Source organism: Mus caroli, chromosome 7, assembly GCF_900094665.2.
Source record: "Mus caroli chromosome 7, CAROLI_EIJ_v1.1, whole genome shotgun sequence".
NCBI classification, from domain to species: Eukaryota; Metazoa; Chordata; class Mammalia; order Rodentia; family Muridae; genus Mus; species Mus caroli.
Genome location: NC_034576.1, coordinates 48,240,551 through 48,258,378, shown reverse-complemented (window position 1 = coordinate 48,258,378; position 17,828 = coordinate 48,240,551). Strand labels below are relative to the sequence as shown.

Below are 17,828 nucleotides of genomic sequence, written 5' to 3'. Positions count from 1 at the left end.
CGGAGTACATAATCCAGAAACAGCCTAGTATAACTTTATACACATCTCCAATGGCCACGCACCCTGGAGGTTAAGGGTTCACAAGCGTCTTATCCTGACTCAGCAATTTACCAAGTTCACGACCATAATTTCAGCTCCCTTGTTTACATAATTGAGATCATCACAGAATCAATCTCTTGGGCTTATCATAACCACTAATAAGATAATTCATTTACAAGACCTGGAACACTGCAGGCCAATGGTAAAGTCTGAGCAGTTGCGAGTGGGCAACTCCACCTATTCACATCATCACCACCACCTCCATCATCTTCAGCATCCTGACTGCCCTCCCACTAACTCCACCATCATCACCATCATCATCACCCATCAATCATCACCTATCAATCATGGCCATCATTATCTTCACTGTCATGACCATCCTCCCTAGCATCTCCACCATGATCACAACCATCTGCGGGATCTGGCAATTATTCCTCGGCACAGTTAAGCTGGCTCTCCAAAGAGAGGACAGGGTGCCCAGAGCGAGGGGCAGAGCTTGGGATATGTGTGCTGATTTGAAATCCAGGGCTCTCTGAGCTAGGTTAAAAGAAGACTCTCCAGAAGACGGGAAGGAGAGGAGAAGGGAGGGAAAGAGACATAGAATAATGCTGTGGGTGGAGAGGGCAGGGTCTCCATACCAGATGGCATCTGGGCACAGGAATAGTGTCACAGTCACACTCTGAAAAACAGAAGAAGCCAGAAGCTACCTCACAGGGATGTTCAGACACGTCACTGCAACCCAGTCCCTCCAAGGGCACAACTCTCAGCCTAGCTCACCCCAGGGAGATGGCCAGAGAAATTGTCACCCTTCTCTCATCCCGACATGCCCAAGACAGAGCGCTCCTGCTTAGATGGTTGGGCAGTCCCAAATATCACACTCCTAACTGGGTATGGAGGGAGGTGAAGCAGGCAGACAGGTCACTCATAGATCTCCCCTTGTCTCCCCTGGAAGCAGGGCTTCTCCAAGAATAACCACTGCAAGGATGCAACTTCCTCCCTCATGCATTTCCCACAGGTATGTTCCAGCAGCTGCGCCCTGCAGCACAACCTGTGGGCAGCTCCAGCTGCACAGAGCAGTCTGGAGGCACCAGAGACTAACATAAGGGGCACAGCCATTTTAACTTTGAGGACCAAGGGCCACAGGCCAGAGCATCTGGGAAAGTCTCTTCTGGGCCACTGGCTCATACAGCAAAGGGATCTAAATGCTCCCTGGGGTGGCTGGCTTGTTGTGTGCCCAGAAGCTGAGTGTGGCCCTGTGCTCATGCAGAGCACATCTACTGAGGTCTGGAAGACGCATCTGAAAACTGGAAGCAGAATGGTCTCCCAGCTTTTAAAAGTAACTTTCAGAGTTTTGTGAAAGGCTCACCACCAATCAGTATTGATCACTGTTGTAAGGTTCCTGTTGGCCTTCCAGGAAGACCTGAGTACTCAAGACTATCTGGACTGGCAGGTGATGGCAAAAAGAATGAGAGACCATTTGTGATCCTGGGGAGGAACGAGGCAGTCGGAATGCTTCCTGCTCAGAGTGAGGCAGGAGGAGGGGAACCAGCAATGGCCTGGGGAAGCCAGTCTCAGCCAAGTTGATGTTGGGGGAGCTCTTTCTCCCACTGAAACTTACCGCAGGACTTGTAGGGGCAGCAGCGGTCTGGGCTCCACACCTCTACCAGGGAAGTGCCCATGCCACACTGTACCTGTGGGCAGCGGAAGCTCTCACACACTGGGTCGAATGCGGCAGGAGTAGGGAGACAGGTGACAAATTAGTCTCAGACACCTCTTTTACGAATGCTTTTACGAATGCTCAGGGTGCAGTTCCGCTACATCCCACCTCTTGCTTATACCCATACAGTGTACCCCCAGGGCAAGAGTCTCTCCTAAGGCTACTACCTCTTCACACATGGCCCTCACTGAGCCCAACGGGGACTCACCACACTGATACAGAGGGCAGCAGAGCTCTGTGGTGTTCCTGTGCACAGTGAGTGCCTCTCCTTCCTGACACTCAGGCATGGGATCTGAACACTCACCACAGCCTGTGGGGACAGAAGGGTCACCACTGTCATAAAAATTCCCCCTCAGGGAGAGGATGGGGCCTCTAAACATCTCAAAGCAGCATTTTGGGGTCTCCGGCATCTTGGCATCAGAATCTATGTGTTCATCCTGTGTCTGCCCACAGTGTGGCCCTGAAAACACACCTGTTTCTTGTGCTCAGCAACCTAGGGGTAGCGTAGATGTATCTTTTATTCACCTGATGTAATTGTTATCTTGGAGGCCTCTGTCTGCTAACCTAGGCCTAGTCCTGGAAACTTCTAGTCTCTGTGCAATCTAATCTAAGCCTAGAAGGTTTTCAGCCTTTAAGACTTGCTGCTGAATAAGCTCACCCTTTCTTATTTTTTTCTAAATTCTACCTGGTGGTTCAACTCAGCTGTTCTGGCTCAAACTCACCTCCAAGCTGACTGGTTCAAGCTGGCTTCTTTCTCCCAGCCGCATGCTAACGTTGGCAATATGTTCTAATCTTCTGGTTCCTCTCATCTGGCTTTTCTGTCCTCACCCCATATCTAGCTCATTCTCTTTCTGCAACCTGACTCTGCACAACTGTCCCAATAAAACTGCCTCCTCTCTCTCTCTCTCTCTCTCTCTCTCTCTCTCTCTCTCTCTCTCTCTCTCTGTCTTTCTCTCTCTCTCATATATATATATATACACATACATACACACATATACATATATATACATATACACATATACATAAATATGGGTATATATGTGTATATATATAGGAAATACACACACATATATATACATGTGTATATATACACACACACACACACATATATATATGTATATATATATATATATATATATATATGCATATTATCTGTACTGCCTCTCAAGTAGCTTCCCTTTCCTCTCTCTTCTCGTGAGAATTGTGCATATCCTGTTCTGTCAAATCTTTCTCTGATTTGTCATTTTGTCTGCAACTCAATTAGACATTACTTTCAAACATGAGTACTTCCTTCTACAGACTAACTTTACCTTCATTGTTTGGAATTAAAAGTGTGTACTAAGGGTGTCATTATATTCCAGGGAGAGGGATTAAAGGGCTGTGCTAAGGCTGAGCCATACCACAACTAGAAACAGGTTTTTTTTTTTTTCAGTAAACAACAATGTCAGGGTTCACGGTGTGATGAAAAGGTAGCACAGGACTCCTTCCCCTTTGTCCCACATTGCATTCTGAATAGTGACTTCATCTTTCCCCCTCTACCCCTCTCACACAAGGACCCCAGCCTTTCCTCTCAGTCACCCACAGAAGCAGGAACGAGGAAGGGGCTGGTGCACAGCCCGCAGCCACCTACCACAGAAGTAGGAGGTGCAGCAGGAGTCTCCTAGGCGGCCCTCAATCAAGATCTGGTCCTCACGACAGGTGGGGACCTGCTCAGCCTCACACAGACCAGGGTCACACTCTGAGGAAAAAGCAGAATGTAAGCTCTGGCCGCAGGCTCTGCCTGGCTGTGTCTGGACTCCTCTCTGTCCCTGTCCAATTTTATCCAGGACCCAGAACACAGATGTCAGTCTTAGCATCTCAGGTCTACCCCACTCCCCCATCCCAACCTCTTACCGCAGCTGTAGCTGGGACAGCAGGAATCCTCCTGGAAGTGGGTGATAAGGCTGTGGCCTGGGCGGCAGGTGGGAGCGAGGCCCTCACACAGGGTCTGGTTACACACTAGGGAGCCGGACACACAACCCGTCACCTGGGGGCCAGTGTCCTCACAGCTCACTGAGGCCACTGGATGCCTGGACATGGGCTCCTTCCATTCCCTGCCCTGCCCTGCCCTGCCCTGCCCTGCCCTGCCCTGCCCTGCCCTGCCCTGCCCTGCCCTGCCCTGCCCTGCCCTTCCTCCACTCTCAAATGGCTGCCTCTGAGGACCCCACAAGGCAGAGACTGAGATGAACAGACATTCATCTAGGTGTACTGCATGCCAGTGTTTAAGATCTTTACGCAGCCAAGTCGTTACAGGAGAACCAGGCATGGTACACTGAGAGTGATTTACAGAATCTACAGGACGCAGAGCTGGCTAGGATAATGTCCCCAGGCCTCTGCCCATTCCATTCCAACTCAAGCCTCTGCTCCTGCTCCCCCAAAGCCTCATTCTCTATTTCCCCCTAGTGAACACCGCAAAAGATGCTCCAATTTCCAGGCCTTATCCTGGTTGTCATGGCCATACAACAGACACAGCTGGAGCCAGTTGTTGGCTTACAGTTGAGTGCCAGGGAAGCCAAGAGTGGGACTCACCACAGACACTCCCCAGGCAGCAGGGGTCCTCCGTGGGCTGTAACAGGATCACTTCACCAAAGCGGGGGCAGCTCTCAGGTCGGGGACCAGGGCAGTCCAGGTCCACTGGTATGATGGTGTCTGGAGCCTGGCATTGCTGCTGACAGCAGCCGCTGAGGGAGCTGTTCCAGGTCTCCCCCAAAGCACGTGGAACCCCTGAGCTGTCAGTGCAGGCTGCAGTGGGGGCATATTAGGGCACAGGGACTCAGGACCAGACTGTCTCAGACTACGATCCCTCTCATCCAAACACGAAACACCCCAAGGCCAAGACCTGGAAGTGCAAAGTGGCCTCTACCAAGGTCTTCAGGAAGCATAGGAGGCACTAGTGGGAGACTGGGCTTGGAACCTACCACACTTGTCCTCAGGGATGCAGAGTGCCGAGTGGCGTCGGTGCAGAATGGTGCCCTCCGTGCACACACAGCCCTCACCCAGCACCTGGCACTGCTCTGGGTCCAGGGGGCCCAGTATCCCGTCCTGGCATGTGTCAGGGGGTTCACAAGCTGCCACACAGGCCTGGTAGGTAGAGTCACTGGAGCACAGGAAGGCTGTAGGAGGATAATGGACATCAGTCCTAGCCTAGTGTAAGAAGGGGTAAGGAGGAGCAGCGTATCCACCGTGCCCAGCTGAGTACCTGAGTCTGGGGCTTAGCACTGAACCTCCTTCCTCTAAGGTCGGGAGTCATCAATAGACTGCTCCCTAGCCCATATGCTATTTATTGTCTGCTTTTTGACTACAATTTTATTGGAACACAGATGTGCCAATTCATTTGTGTCAGTGTTGTTTGTGTTGCTGAGGAGTTTTGTGTTGTTGGGTCAAGGTCTCATTACTTGAGGCAAAATCCATCTTCTGGGTTCAGCCTTCCCAGTACTAGGGGTGCAGGTGTCAGCCAGCATACCCCGTTCATTTACATATCGTCTTTGGCTGTCTCTGCACTGCACGGGTAGAACAGAAGTATTTGCTATCTGGCCCTTTTGAAAACGTTTGCTCTAGATTGGTGTTTTCTAGTGGTGTTGGTGGAGACAGTGGATCTGGGGTTTCAGCCCAGCACACACAAGGGTGCTGGACAGTTCTTTGGGCGTTTTAGAAATCCCATTACTGGGACTCTGTCCCATACCAAGCAAACCTCTGATGAGGCCCAGCATTTATCCAGATTCCCTGTGTGAACAGCTGGGTTGAAATGGCTGTGTAAGTTGAAAGAAAAAAAAATCTTACTACCCATGATACATACTGTATTTTGTATTTTGTTGCATTTTTTTTTTAAGTATTGCTGTTGCCCTCCTCCAACTGGCTCCATACTCTCGGTGCCAGGATCCACAGTTTAAAAATGCTACTCTGTACACTCCGGGCCTTTCCATTCTTATTTGTCATAGATAGGTATGGCCTTCTCAGGAGTGGTCCCCATGGTTCCTGGAAACAAAAATGCTCTACGCCTGCCTGACCCAACTCTAACAGGATAGAGGTAAGGAAAGGGTGGGTCCCATTTCTGTCTCCAAGGAAGAAGGGAGAGATCCAAAGATGAGAAAGGTCAAGCAAACTCCCAGCCAGGGATCATGTGCCAGGCCGGTGTGGAGAACTGGACGGCCATGATCTCCTATTGACTCAAGGCACGGTAAGAGCAAGTGATCGTTACTATGCCCGTTGTTTAGAGAAATGATCCAATTAAAAACAATCAATTCAAATAAAATAATTGCTTATTGTTCATTAATATAAGTACAGCAAAAGATGCTGCTCATTAGCATAGAATGTACAAGCAGAATATTTATAAGCACATTAATATAATCAGAGTGAAGAGACTATGAAGCTCGGGGAAGCGTTGACTTGACGTGGCTCTGGGAGTCCTTTCACACACTAATGGGATGAGTTCAAGAGAACAGTGGGAGAAGGTGACCCGGCCCCTACTCACGGCAGTAGTCAGAGCCCCGCCACTCGATGCACACGTGGAATTTGTGACACATAGCCACATACACGGTGAGTGCCACACAGGGCTGCTGCACGTATTTGGTGTCCCGGATCCACAGCTCACAGAATGACTCTGGGGAGACCTAGGTGGATGCATCCGTCAGTGCTGCCCATCCTGGTGCCCCAAATCCCAGGGCCCAGCTCAGCCTAACCCTGCTCAGAAGGTCACGGTGTCTCTCCATGTGCCCTCCCCAGCCCAGGAAGTCGTCCCATGCTGTACTCCATGGACACCTACAAAGCTGTGGCAGGCACTGAAGGTTCGGTTGGACACCATACGAAGGCAGGGCGAGCAGTCAGCTGTGGCACAACTGTCTGGGCGGAAGCGGGTCTGACCCTCTGAGGTCAGGGAGCTGGGCACCTGCCAGCTGTCCAGAAAGGGAGCAGGGTCCTCTGCCTCACCCAGCACAGAGCCATCCTTCAGGGTGAGGTCATTGGCTGCATCTCCATCACAGATACCTGAAAGGGACAAAGTGATCTCGCTAGGCACAAAGCCCACTACTAACTACCCCAGGGTGGCTCTCATGTGGAGCAATCATCACACGGATTTGAAAGGTGTTACTGAGCTTTGCCATGCGACAGATAAGGACAGGGGGGCACAGGGAGCCAGGGCACCTGCTGGGTAGGAAAGTTCACACAAAAATATTTAGGGAGAAGAAGCTCTGATTTGAATGTACTTTAAAATGGTTCAGAGATCCACGCATACATGCGTATACACATGTGTATATACTACACATATGTATGTTCTATATGTGTATTTACTAGAAGAGAAACAACTGAGAATAGATACGTCTGAGTGAAAGTCTGTAGGGCCCCTTTAGTCTACTCTTTTAATTTCTGTGTCTGACATATCACAGTGGAAGGTTATCCCCTAGGTACCTGCTCCAGTGGGGATGGCTAGCTAACCCTAACTGATGCTTCATGGAGGATGCTAGCTGGAATCAGTCATCCATTTCCCCCAGACTCGCTTGCAGCTGGATGTGACTGTGTAGCTGAGCCCCAGCCAATGGCGTGGTAAGGTGAAGGGTACTTACTACCTGCTGCAGAGACCCTACCGGTTTCCCTCTCTGGAGTTGGAAGCTTACGCTGAGCAGTGAAGAGCTATAAGAAGGGAATCTGGGGACATGAGATGTCACTGGTCATTTGAGAAGTCACGTTCTCAGGAAATATGCTTCTGCTGTATTGGGTACGGAGATGAGGGCAAGAATGTGGCTTATCTGCTGCAAGGGCTCACATGGCTGCACTTCCCTGTCGTCCCTCACCTCCTGGCGTGTTCTCAGCCCCAGATGCACGTTTTCTTGCCTGTGCTTTGGTTTGAGCAACTCTTCTGGCCTACAGTGCTTTCTTGAACATCTTTCATCCCAGCCTGCTTCCCATCCACCCATCTTCCCAGGTCTGTGCAGCAGCAGTAGCTTGCAGGAATGTTGCACAAACAATTTTAGCTAAGTACCAAGGGCTTTTCTTTCCCAGGTCTCACTGAAACTCCCTCTGTTGCCTAGCAGGGGGATGGGGGGACCAGTGTATGTGTCAAAGGTCACTTCAGCTAAAACAGAGATGTGAATGATCTGGCTTCTGTTCTGGTATCTCCGACCACCCCTTTTGGTAACATAAAGCATTCCTTGAGGCAGAACTCTGATTTTTTTTTTATTAATTTTCTCGATAGTGACATTTTTGGGTCTGGGTTTTGAATCCCCAAGGGGTATCCTAGAAGGAACATGGCCTTCTGGATCCTGCCACCTTTGCCAGAGATAAACAGAGCATGGTAGAAAGGAAGAGAAAGAAGGTATGATGGCGACCGTGGCGACGGTGGTTGTGGAGGGGACTGTGGTGTTCATGGTGATGGTAGTGGTGTGTAAAAGGAAAGATGTTTTCCTGTGAGAATGGAAGCTTTAGAAACCACATAGCCTAGTCTGTTTTGCTTCCCAGAGGGAGGGGGCGCCTATGTCACTCACCATCACAATCACAGCTGCCTGCCATGAAGTGTCTCTGCAGGGAGCAGCAGCCCGCACCTGTGTTCCTAGTTAACACTAGTCTCTAAGAAAGCACTGTCTGCTGCTACACTGTGGTCTGAGGAGCCCTAACTGTGTGTGTGTGTCAGAGCAACTCTGCCATGTGCCTGTCAGACAGCCACTTGACCTCTGAGGCCCTGCTTGTCTCTGGTTCAGTGAAGACACTAAGGGCCACTTCCCAGGACTTGTTGTGTGGGTGACCTGGAGCAAATGATCTCAAAGAGTGGAAGTGTCAGGCCAAGGGCCCCTGCACATGCAGACAGGAAGGATTATCTGGCATTAGGAAGCCGTCAGGGATGCTGACAGACAAACCTGGCTGAAGTGACACTTGGCAAGGAGACCCTGCACTATTCCCTGTTAACAGCCTCAGCCCCAGACATAGACACGAGGCCACTCGCACTGGCAGTTCTCTTGGTCCCTCCTCTGGCCTGATACCCTGTCCCAACATATCCTGGTCTGAGAGAACCTTCCCGGTCCCAGAGAGGGACCAGGGAGCACTCCCCTCTCCCAACTGGGTCCCTCCTTACCACACAGCCCATGGCCCTGGGTCTTGCTGACTTTGCTGGCTTCCAAGATCATGAGTCCTGAGCTGTGAAGCCACTGGATCTGGATGTGTGAGGGTGTCCGGATGATATACATGTGTCCTGTATCCTCAATTTGGAAGCCATATCGGCTCATGGGTGGCCACACAACTTGAGAGTCCACAGTCACCTTAAGGGGTAAGAAATTTGAGCAGGAAGAGCAAAGTTCCCACTTACCTCCCCACTCATCTATATGTCCACCAACTTATCTATTTACATATCCATCTGTCCATCTGTCTGTTCATCCATCCATCCATCCATCCATCCATCCACCCACCTACTGACCCATCCATCTCACCCATCACTGAACTGACAAGTACTCCCTAGGCATCTCCCGTGTGCCAGGCTGTTTGGAGCACATGCATCCAAAGCATGGACCAACAGAATATGAGAGAATTCTGAAAATATTTTTAAGTGCAAAATCCAATAAAACCAGAACTGTAACGGCAGGAGGAAGGCTGAATCTCAAGGGGTGCATAAACTCCCGTCCCTTCTAAGCAAGTCTTTACTTCCTGGCTCTACAGCCTTAGGATGAGGGGCTCCCTCCCTGGCATCAGCCCACTTCCTGCTGACCATCAAGGAAGAATGCAGCTGTTCCCTGGCAACAGTCACCATTACATCATGGTTTCCTTAGAGGCAGGAACTGTCAGACTCTTTGAATTCCTAGCGCTTGTCTTTGGGTTTGGCATTACCTGAGGGCTCAATCAATATCTGTTCAGTTCTGAGCACACCTTAGTTCTCACAAACATTTTAAATTCAAGGCTATAGCTTCTATTAAAAGTGGACATGGTTAAAATTCCGTATATAAGATGGAGTAAGAATTAAGCTTTATGCCATAAAACTAAAAGCAGAAAAGATTAAGATTATAAAATATTTATTATGATTCACCATCCTCCATTCAGGAGTAGACTATTCTATTAATCACACCACAAGGCACCCAGCATGTGAATTGCTAACCTACAGGAAGGGAACCTCTGTTCAAAAGCCAGAAAACTGTAGCTTTGGGAAGGTCCCCAACTCTCTTGATACCTCCAGCTTTCCTATTTGCACTGACAGAGGCTTGAGCTCTGGGTTGTGAGTGTGTCCATCCCTATATGAAGCCAGGCAGCTGGCCTGTGTCCACGAGTTCCACAGGCTTTAACAGCACTCTATGGAAGGATGAGATTGAAGCAATCTTAAAAAGTCCCCCAAGAAGGAAAGGCCCAGGAATAAACAAGAGTTCTGACTGAACTCTTGGCCAAATTCTGCCAGAACTTTAAAGAATTAATGCCAATGCTCCTCAAACTATTCCATAAAACAGAGAGGAAGAGAATGCTACCAAACACATCTTACAAATCCAATATTACTCTAATATCAAGTTGGCTAAGAATATGACAAAAAAACACCCCATAGACAAATTTCCCTCAACACACGCACACACACACACACACACACACACACTCAATAAAATACTTGAAATTCACTCACACAATAAGCACCATATACCAAGAGCAAAATGGTTTCAGAGTTGCAAGGGTAATTCAATACATACAAGTTAATAAATGTAATACAGTGCATAGAAAGACTCCTGGGTAGAGATCACGTGATCATCTCAGTGGATGAAGAAAAGGCCTTTGACAAAGTCCAACCTCTCCTGATGATAAAGGAAGGCCCAGCAGAAACCAGGAATAGGAACATCAGATCTCAATGCAATGAAGCCTGGGTGCTGAGTTTACAGTTTACAACATTATATTACANGGGGGGGGGGGGGGGGGAGGGAAATGAAAGCATTCCTTCTAAAGTCAGGAACGGACAAGGTGTCCACTCCCTCTGCTCTTACTAATGCGCTGTTTGAAGTTATATCCAGAGCAGTAAAGCTGGAGCATGGAACAGAGGCAGTAAAATAAGACAGGAGACACAAATCACATTATCCCTCCTTGCAGCTAATATAATCCTATATTTAAAAAAACACAAACAAACAAACAAAAACCCAAGACGGCATCAGAGAGTTCTGAGACCGGATGCTTTTGGTAAAGTAGCAGAGAAGCAATCCCATGGTGAAGAGTCTCAAAAAGAACAAAAAGCAGAAAGAGATTAAACCACAAAGACGAACACATCTACAGTAAAAACATTAAGCATCAAAGAAAGGAACCGAAGACAGAACATGGAAAGGGCACTCTTGCTCAGAGATCCCAGGATTAATATTGTAAAAATGGTTATACGACCGAGAACAATATACACTCAACACAGTTCTTATTACGGTTCTAACCATCATTACAGAAGGAGGGAAACAATCCTAACATTCCTAGGGAAGGACAGGGGAAACAACCATGAAGAGTGGTGCTGGAGGTACCACAGTACCCAGCTATGAGTTACACTCAGAGACACAGTGGGTGGGGGAGCAAACCAACGGACACAGCACCAACACAGAGGCAGACATGGAATCAGTGCAGTAAGACTGAGAATCCAGGAGGGAACACACAGCTATAGACAACTCACTTTTCACAGAGGTTTAAAACACACACTGAAGGAAGATAGGCTTCTCAGCAGACGGTGCTGAAGAAACTGGAGACGCACATTCCAAAGAGGAAAGCCAGAACTACCTCTCCCTAAACAAAACCTAATTCAAAATGGATCGAAAGATTTAACATAAGATGTGAAAACTTTGAAACTGCCTCTAGCAGAAGAAGAATGAGACTTTCTGAAAAGAACCCAACAAATTTGATAAACGAGGTTTCATCAGATTAAAGAAATTCTATCCAGTGAAGACAACAATTGCCAGAATAAAGTGTGGCTTGCAGAATGGAGTGAATCTTTCCATTCATCTAAGAGGGCGATCAATATAGCAACTATATGAAGGACTCAAAGATTAAACACAAAACACCAAATCATCTGGTCAACAAATGTGAAAATGAATTGAACAGAGAATTATCCAGGGGGAAAAATAGCCAGTAAATATATGGGAAAAATGGTCAAACATGTTTAGTCATAAAAAATGCAAATAAAAATGAGATTGAGGGTCCCTCTCCCCTCAATCCAGGCAAACAAACAACAAATGCAGGCACAGGTAGTTAGGATCGGCAAAGGGACCTTATATGCTGTGTTCAGAAGGTGAGTCAGCCACGTGCAAATCAGTACACAGGGTCCACAAAACTCCAAGTTTACCAACCGTGTGGTCCACCTCTGCCACTCCTGAACATTCACCTGCAGGAACTAAGACCTCCTAACCAAGAGGCACCTGAATATCCATGTTAATTGCGGCCATTCATGATTGCCAGCTTGTGGAATCATGGTAGATGTCCAATAACGGACAAATGAATAAAGCCAATTGTATGTGTGTTCGAGTGACCACACTTGCACATACACATATGCATGTGTAATGAAGTTTTATTCAGCCATTTAAAAAAGGATCAAATTACATCGTTTGCAAAAAAAAAAAAAGTGGTTAAAATTAGAAAGAATCATGTTAAGTAAAAAAGCAAGACTTTCCCCTGTGGTGGATGTGTGTATGTAATACATACCCATATATATTCATATCGACGTGAACACGGAAAACGACTCTTTGGAGGGAGAAAGGGTACAAAGGCAGGGGAGGGTAACAGCAAAATAAATGATCAAAGCCCATGATGTTCATGTGTGAAATGTCCCCATGAAACATAATGTTTTAAACAGTTATTTTACAGGTATAATTTGAATATATGCTAATAGGAAGGAAGAATTTATAGATATATATACTAAATATGATAAATTTGTGTGTGTGAATTATGCCCTTCTTTTTGAAAGGTTAAGAAAAACACACCAAGGAATGGATTTTGGGAACTGCGAGGGTTTCAGTGAAAAATGTCCCCTATAGGCCTCCTTATTTGAATTGGGTCTTTTGTTCTTGGTGCTATTTGGACAGGCTATGGAACTCTTAGCTAGTATAGCCTTGCTGGAGGAAGCTCATCACTGGTGCGGGCCTTGAGGGTTTACAGCTTCGCCTCACTTCCTGTTCGGCACTCTGCGTCCTGCTCTGGCCGCCTGCTGCCAACCTTCACCACAGTTTCTGGAACCATGAGCCAAAATGAACTCTCCCTTCTATAAGTTGCTTTTGTTCACAGTATTTTATCACAGCAGCAGAAAGGCAATAAATAAAGGGACTTTATTCTATTTATTTTTTAAGTCTCAGCCTCATCATACCCCCATCAACCAAACCTTGCTTCAGAGAGCTTTGGCAATCAGGGATGGAGGGCAGAGCCAGGCAGGAAAGTGCTGATCTCTTGGGAATGTGTGGACACTCATCGGTGTCTCTTACTGCCTGTGAAGGGAAGCCCACCTGCGGGTGGTCTTTTGGACACTCCAGCTTCCGTGACTGAGGTGGCTTTAACTCTGAGTTCACAAACCTTCCGTTGAGGGCACCTCACTTACACAGTGCCTGCTTGGAAAGGACTTTGGAATGCCTTTATATGACTATCTATCCTCATAAGACATTGCAAAGGTGACATTTTTGGACAGCAATTATTTAAGGTCACACTGTCTTGCCAGTCTGATGTCACCTGTTTACCTTCTTCCTATAAGAATGGAGGAAGTATCCTAAATGAAATAATTTTCAAGTATACTTTCTTTTTGCTTTGTTTTGTTTTGTTTTGTTTGAGACAGTCTTATTGTGTAGCCCAGCCTGGCTCTATAGAGACAGTGATGCTCCTGCCTTTGCTTCTTGGTGCTGGGATTGCAAACATGCGCCATCATCCTTAAAAGAGAGAGTCTTCCCAACCCCTGCCTCTAATTACAAATAGGTCTCAAGGCCCCGCCCCCACCTATGCTGGCCCTGACTGCTGCTGGGCTCGCAGGCCACCCCATTGGTGTGCTCACCTTCCTGTTGAAGCGGTCGATGCTGACATGGTGTGCCAGATGAGTCACATTCAGTATCACCAGACAGAACGGGGGCCAGTTCAGATGTCCCTGCAGAAAGACCAGCCTCATCGGCCCAGAGCCCCTCCAGCTGTGTGAGTCTAGGATACATGAGCACACCTGCAGGCTGGGTAGAAGGTACTAGACTCTTACCTGATCTCATGTGGGCTCAGATGAAGGAAAGGAGGGAGAGAAAAAGGAAGGAAGGAAGGAAAGGAAAGAAGGGAGAGAAAAAGGGAGGGAGGGAGGGAGGGAGGGAAGTATGAAGGGAGGGACAGAAGAAGGAAGGGAGGGAGGGAAGAAGGAGGAAGGCAGAAAGGGAGGGAAGGAAAAAGAGAACAGGGAGAATACCCCCTCCGTCCACTTGACTCACTGGTTATCCTAGCAGTCAGCCCCTGCAGGTGACACCTGTGACCTTGGAATGGCTTACCCACTCCTCTATACTTAAGTGTCAACTCCAAGGAGACTGGAAAACTGCAGGGACTGAAATCTCAGAGTCAGGAGGAGGCACACTCTGCTCCACTCGTCCCCTCAGTCACCTGGCCTGAGCAGTTACCATTCCATGAACCCCCAGAGTCGCAGGGTCTACCGTAACCTCTGGCATTCCTTGAACTCCACCTTACCACCCAATCTCCCCTCTCAGCCTAGTTCAGATCTCAGGTTCTGGCAGGGAGAAAAGCAAGGGTCAGTACCGTACCAGGTTGGCACTCTTGCAGTCCAGGACATGCACAGAGATGCTTTCATCTGGGCTCTGGCTGAGGACATAGATGGCCTCCTTGAACAGAGCCGCATGGCTGCCATCGAAAGTTACAAAGCTCAGGTCTGGGAAGATTGAGCATCGGCCTGGGCAGGGACAAAGACCAAGCGGGTAGTCCCAAGGCCACCAGGAAGATGGGCAGGTGAGTCAAACACCCTGGGGGCTGGAGGTTTCCGGGGATCAGGTGTCTCAGAGTTCAGAGGTCATGAGGGAAGGAGATTTGTCAGGGCAGGAGTCACAGTGAGAGAGATTTCCCGCAGAAGTATGGGAGGGAACACACAGGCATGCTGGGGTAGGGAAAAGACACAGAGGCTCTGACCAGTCCCATAACTCACAGGCACATTCCCATTGTGGGCAGCAGCGATCCCCGCCCACCCGCACAGCGAGGCCCAGGACCCCACAGCGAGGGCGTACGGCACCCTGAGGACAGTGCTGAGTCTGGTTCACACGTATCAGCTGGCCTTCAAGGCATATGTGACGGACGCAGTCTTGTTCAGCGATGGGCTGTGGCACAAAGTGGAGCATCAACATGAGTGACCCTCGGAGCTTATGGTGTTACCTACCTCGATCCTTCTGGAACAAGCCAGAGTCTAGCATGGCAGGTAATACTGAAGTGGAACCAGGGAACCGACGCCCTGTGATGGCTAGTTTCAACAGTCAACTTGAGTCAACCAAGAATCCCTGGGAAGAGAGTCTCAATGAGGAATTGTCTGGATCACGTTGGACTGTGGGCATACCTGTGGCGGGTTGTTTTAATTGATGCGGGAAGACCCAGCTTGAACATGGGCAACACCATTCCTTGGGTTTGAGCCCCGGACTGTGTGAGTGCAGGGAAAGCTAGCTGAGCAGTAAGCATGCATGTGTTCCTTCATCCTCGCGGTGCAAAGCTCACTCCCATCCCACCCCGCAGACACACACCAAGCCCTCAATCAGTCCTGGACCCAAAAAGGCAAGGTGGGACCCTGCTGTGGTTTCAGGGGACCTGGTGATTTTTAAAGTACCAGCAACTTCAGATAAGGGTGAGCAAGGTCAAGGACACTACTGCCATCTTGTAGCATAGAGTAAATAAAAACGGACAGAAACCTCAACAGACACAGCTTATGGTAATGGCCATGCTAAAGGCATCGAGAAGGCCAGGTCTTGGGGACAAGCCACAAAATCGAAGGACCTAACAAGTCACTCACCACACAGGTGGCAGAAGTATTCACTTCGGCCTCCATCGACTCCTCTGCTATACTCTGGGCTGGAGCTGAGCGCCCTGACTGCTCCGTGGTGGCCTGGCGCACTAGATCTTCTTGGGGCTGGAATCCTGCTGGGGTCCCATGGGCCTCTGCCAGCTGAGGCAGCAGAACCAGCGGGACCTCCCGGGAGGCTGTCCTCGCTGACACCTGGCTTAGGGAGTAGGTTGTGGGCACCAGTGGCACTGTGCCAGCCCGGGGGCCTTCAGCCTCAGTCACCAAGGGGGTAACAGTATGGCTCACTGTAGGTGTGAGTTCTGTGAACCCACCCTGGACAGAGTCAGAGATGAGGGTGGGTGGAGACACCTTCTTAGATAGAATGGCTGCTCTCTGGGTGGTGCTCTTCCGTGGGGCCACAGACACTGTGGGGGGCACCCCAGCAATCACAGAGGAGGCTACAAAGCTTGGCAATGTGGCTCCCAGCATCTGGTCTGGAGCCATACCTGTTCCTTGGGGAGGCTTGGGGCTAGGTGAGTGTGCCTGCTCCTCTACAGCAGACATGAGTGGCACTGTCAGACTGAGTGACTGAGTAAGTGGGCTCACAGTCATGGCCGGAGCCAAAGTTGTAGCCTGGTGCTGAGGTGGAGGGGTGGGGATATAGCCTTTGGAGCCAGGTGTGGCCACTGGGGCAGAGGTTCCCACCTTAGCCAAGGGCAGGCTGGTGTCCGGAGGTAGGCCAGAGAGAAGGTGGGGTGGCAGAGTTGGCTCTAGAGAAGCTAAAGCTGTGGCCCCCGGTCTGTGAGCACTTGTGGTTGGGCTGCTAGCAGCCAGGATCCCTGGGGACAGAGCAGAAGGCCCGGGGGCTGTGGTGGTATGTTGGGCTGGGTGAGGCAGGTCGATGGGGGCTGGGCTTGGGGGTGGGGACACTGGCAACTCTGTAAGCTGGCTGTGCCCAGCTTCTCCCTTCTCTGTGGCTGACACCACCTCCAAGCCCTTGGTGACAAGGGGACTGGCAGGAGCCCTGTGTGCTGTGCTCACTGCAGCCAGGGGCTGGCTGGAACTTGAAGTGCTCTGGGCCAGGACAGACAGGGATGTCATTGTCTTATTTGCCACCTTAGTTACTGCAGTGGACAGGTGGGATTCCGGGGAGGTGGGGGGCCAGGACGTAGCTCCAAGGGAAGTCAGAGGTCTGGAAGAGAGGCTCCATAGCCAAGAGGGCTGCAGAGGTGTGGTTTTAACAGGAAAGGAGTCATGGCTTGGGACTGTCACCGCTTTGGTCATGAGTGGGAAGCGAGGTACAGGGGGTGACCGGGAAGCGACGGTGGTGTTGGGACTCCCTGTAAAGGTTATGGTCACTTTGGTTGTCTCTGCTGCACCTGATACAATGCCAGATGTGGACATCTGCAGGGAACTAGGGAGGGAGGACGAGGACCCTGGGGGATGAGAAGTGGCTAGAAGACTGGCAGCCCCTTCCTCTCTGGCTGTGGCCTCTGTGTGGTCAGCAGGAAAGTTAGATGTTGTAAGGCCCAGGGGTGTCTGCAGCGTGGGTTGGGTGGATCCTGGAGATGGCACTTGCCCCTCCGTGGCAGCCATTGGTGGGTTTGGGGCTGAGGTGGGTGTGGCTACTGGAACAGGGGCGGGGCTGTAGGCAGAGGCTCCAGGGAGCCCCTGTGGAAGCTGCTGCTCAGCACTGGTGGTGGGTGGCACTTGACCAGGTACCAGAGTCTCATTGCCAAGGGTCTCCGTGGGACCCCGCGGGGCTGGCTCCACACCTAGCACAGACAAGAGAAGAGGCTCAGAAAAAGAGCGACTGCCCCTAGCTGTCCTCACGGGGTAGTGCTGAGGTAAGGGGCTGGAGGACTGGTACCCTAACTGATGGGTCAAACACAGCTTCTGATGGCAGACAGCCAAGGCCTCTCTCTGTCCACAGAAACCAACAAACTGGACTCTGTCCAAAACCAGACCCCAAGCAAGACCTCCACAGCCCACGTTTCCTTTCTCTGAAACGGGGACCAGAAAAAACCCCAGATCAATGAAGACCTTTCCTTCCAGGGCCCTGCTGGAAGCCAGCTGCTCCAGAATGTAGGACCCTGAGCAGAGTTTCTCAGTGACCAG

General features: G+C 49.8%; 1 protein-coding gene across 1 annotated transcript in view; it reads right to left on the bottom strand.

The window, feature by feature from the left end:
- Positions 1-17,828, bottom strand: part of Otog (otogelin) — a 69,673-nt gene that overhangs the window by 4,989 nt on the left and 46,856 nt on the right. Inside the window, exons 36-49 of the mRNA XM_021168148.2 lie at positions 15,720-17,485; positions 14,871-15,039; positions 14,476-14,621; positions 13,740-13,829; positions 8,856-9,039; positions 6,558-6,778; positions 6,267-6,405; positions 4,714-4,908; positions 4,325-4,537; positions 3,650-3,754; positions 3,387-3,494; positions 1,965-2,066; positions 1,658-1,756; positions 678-718 (exon numbers count right to left, since the gene is read on the bottom strand). Coding sequence (XP_021023807.1) covers positions 678-718; positions 1,658-1,756; positions 1,965-2,066; positions 3,387-3,494; positions 3,650-3,754; positions 4,325-4,537; positions 4,714-4,908; positions 6,267-6,405; positions 6,558-6,778; positions 8,856-9,039; positions 13,740-13,829; positions 14,476-14,621; positions 14,871-15,039; positions 15,720-17,485 — 3,578 coding nt within the window. The remainder of the gene's footprint in view (positions 1-677; positions 719-1,657; positions 1,757-1,964; positions 2,067-3,386; positions 3,495-3,649; positions 3,755-4,324; positions 4,538-4,713; positions 4,909-6,266; positions 6,406-6,557; positions 6,779-8,855; positions 9,040-13,739; positions 13,830-14,475; positions 14,622-14,870; positions 15,040-15,719; positions 17,486-17,828) is intronic.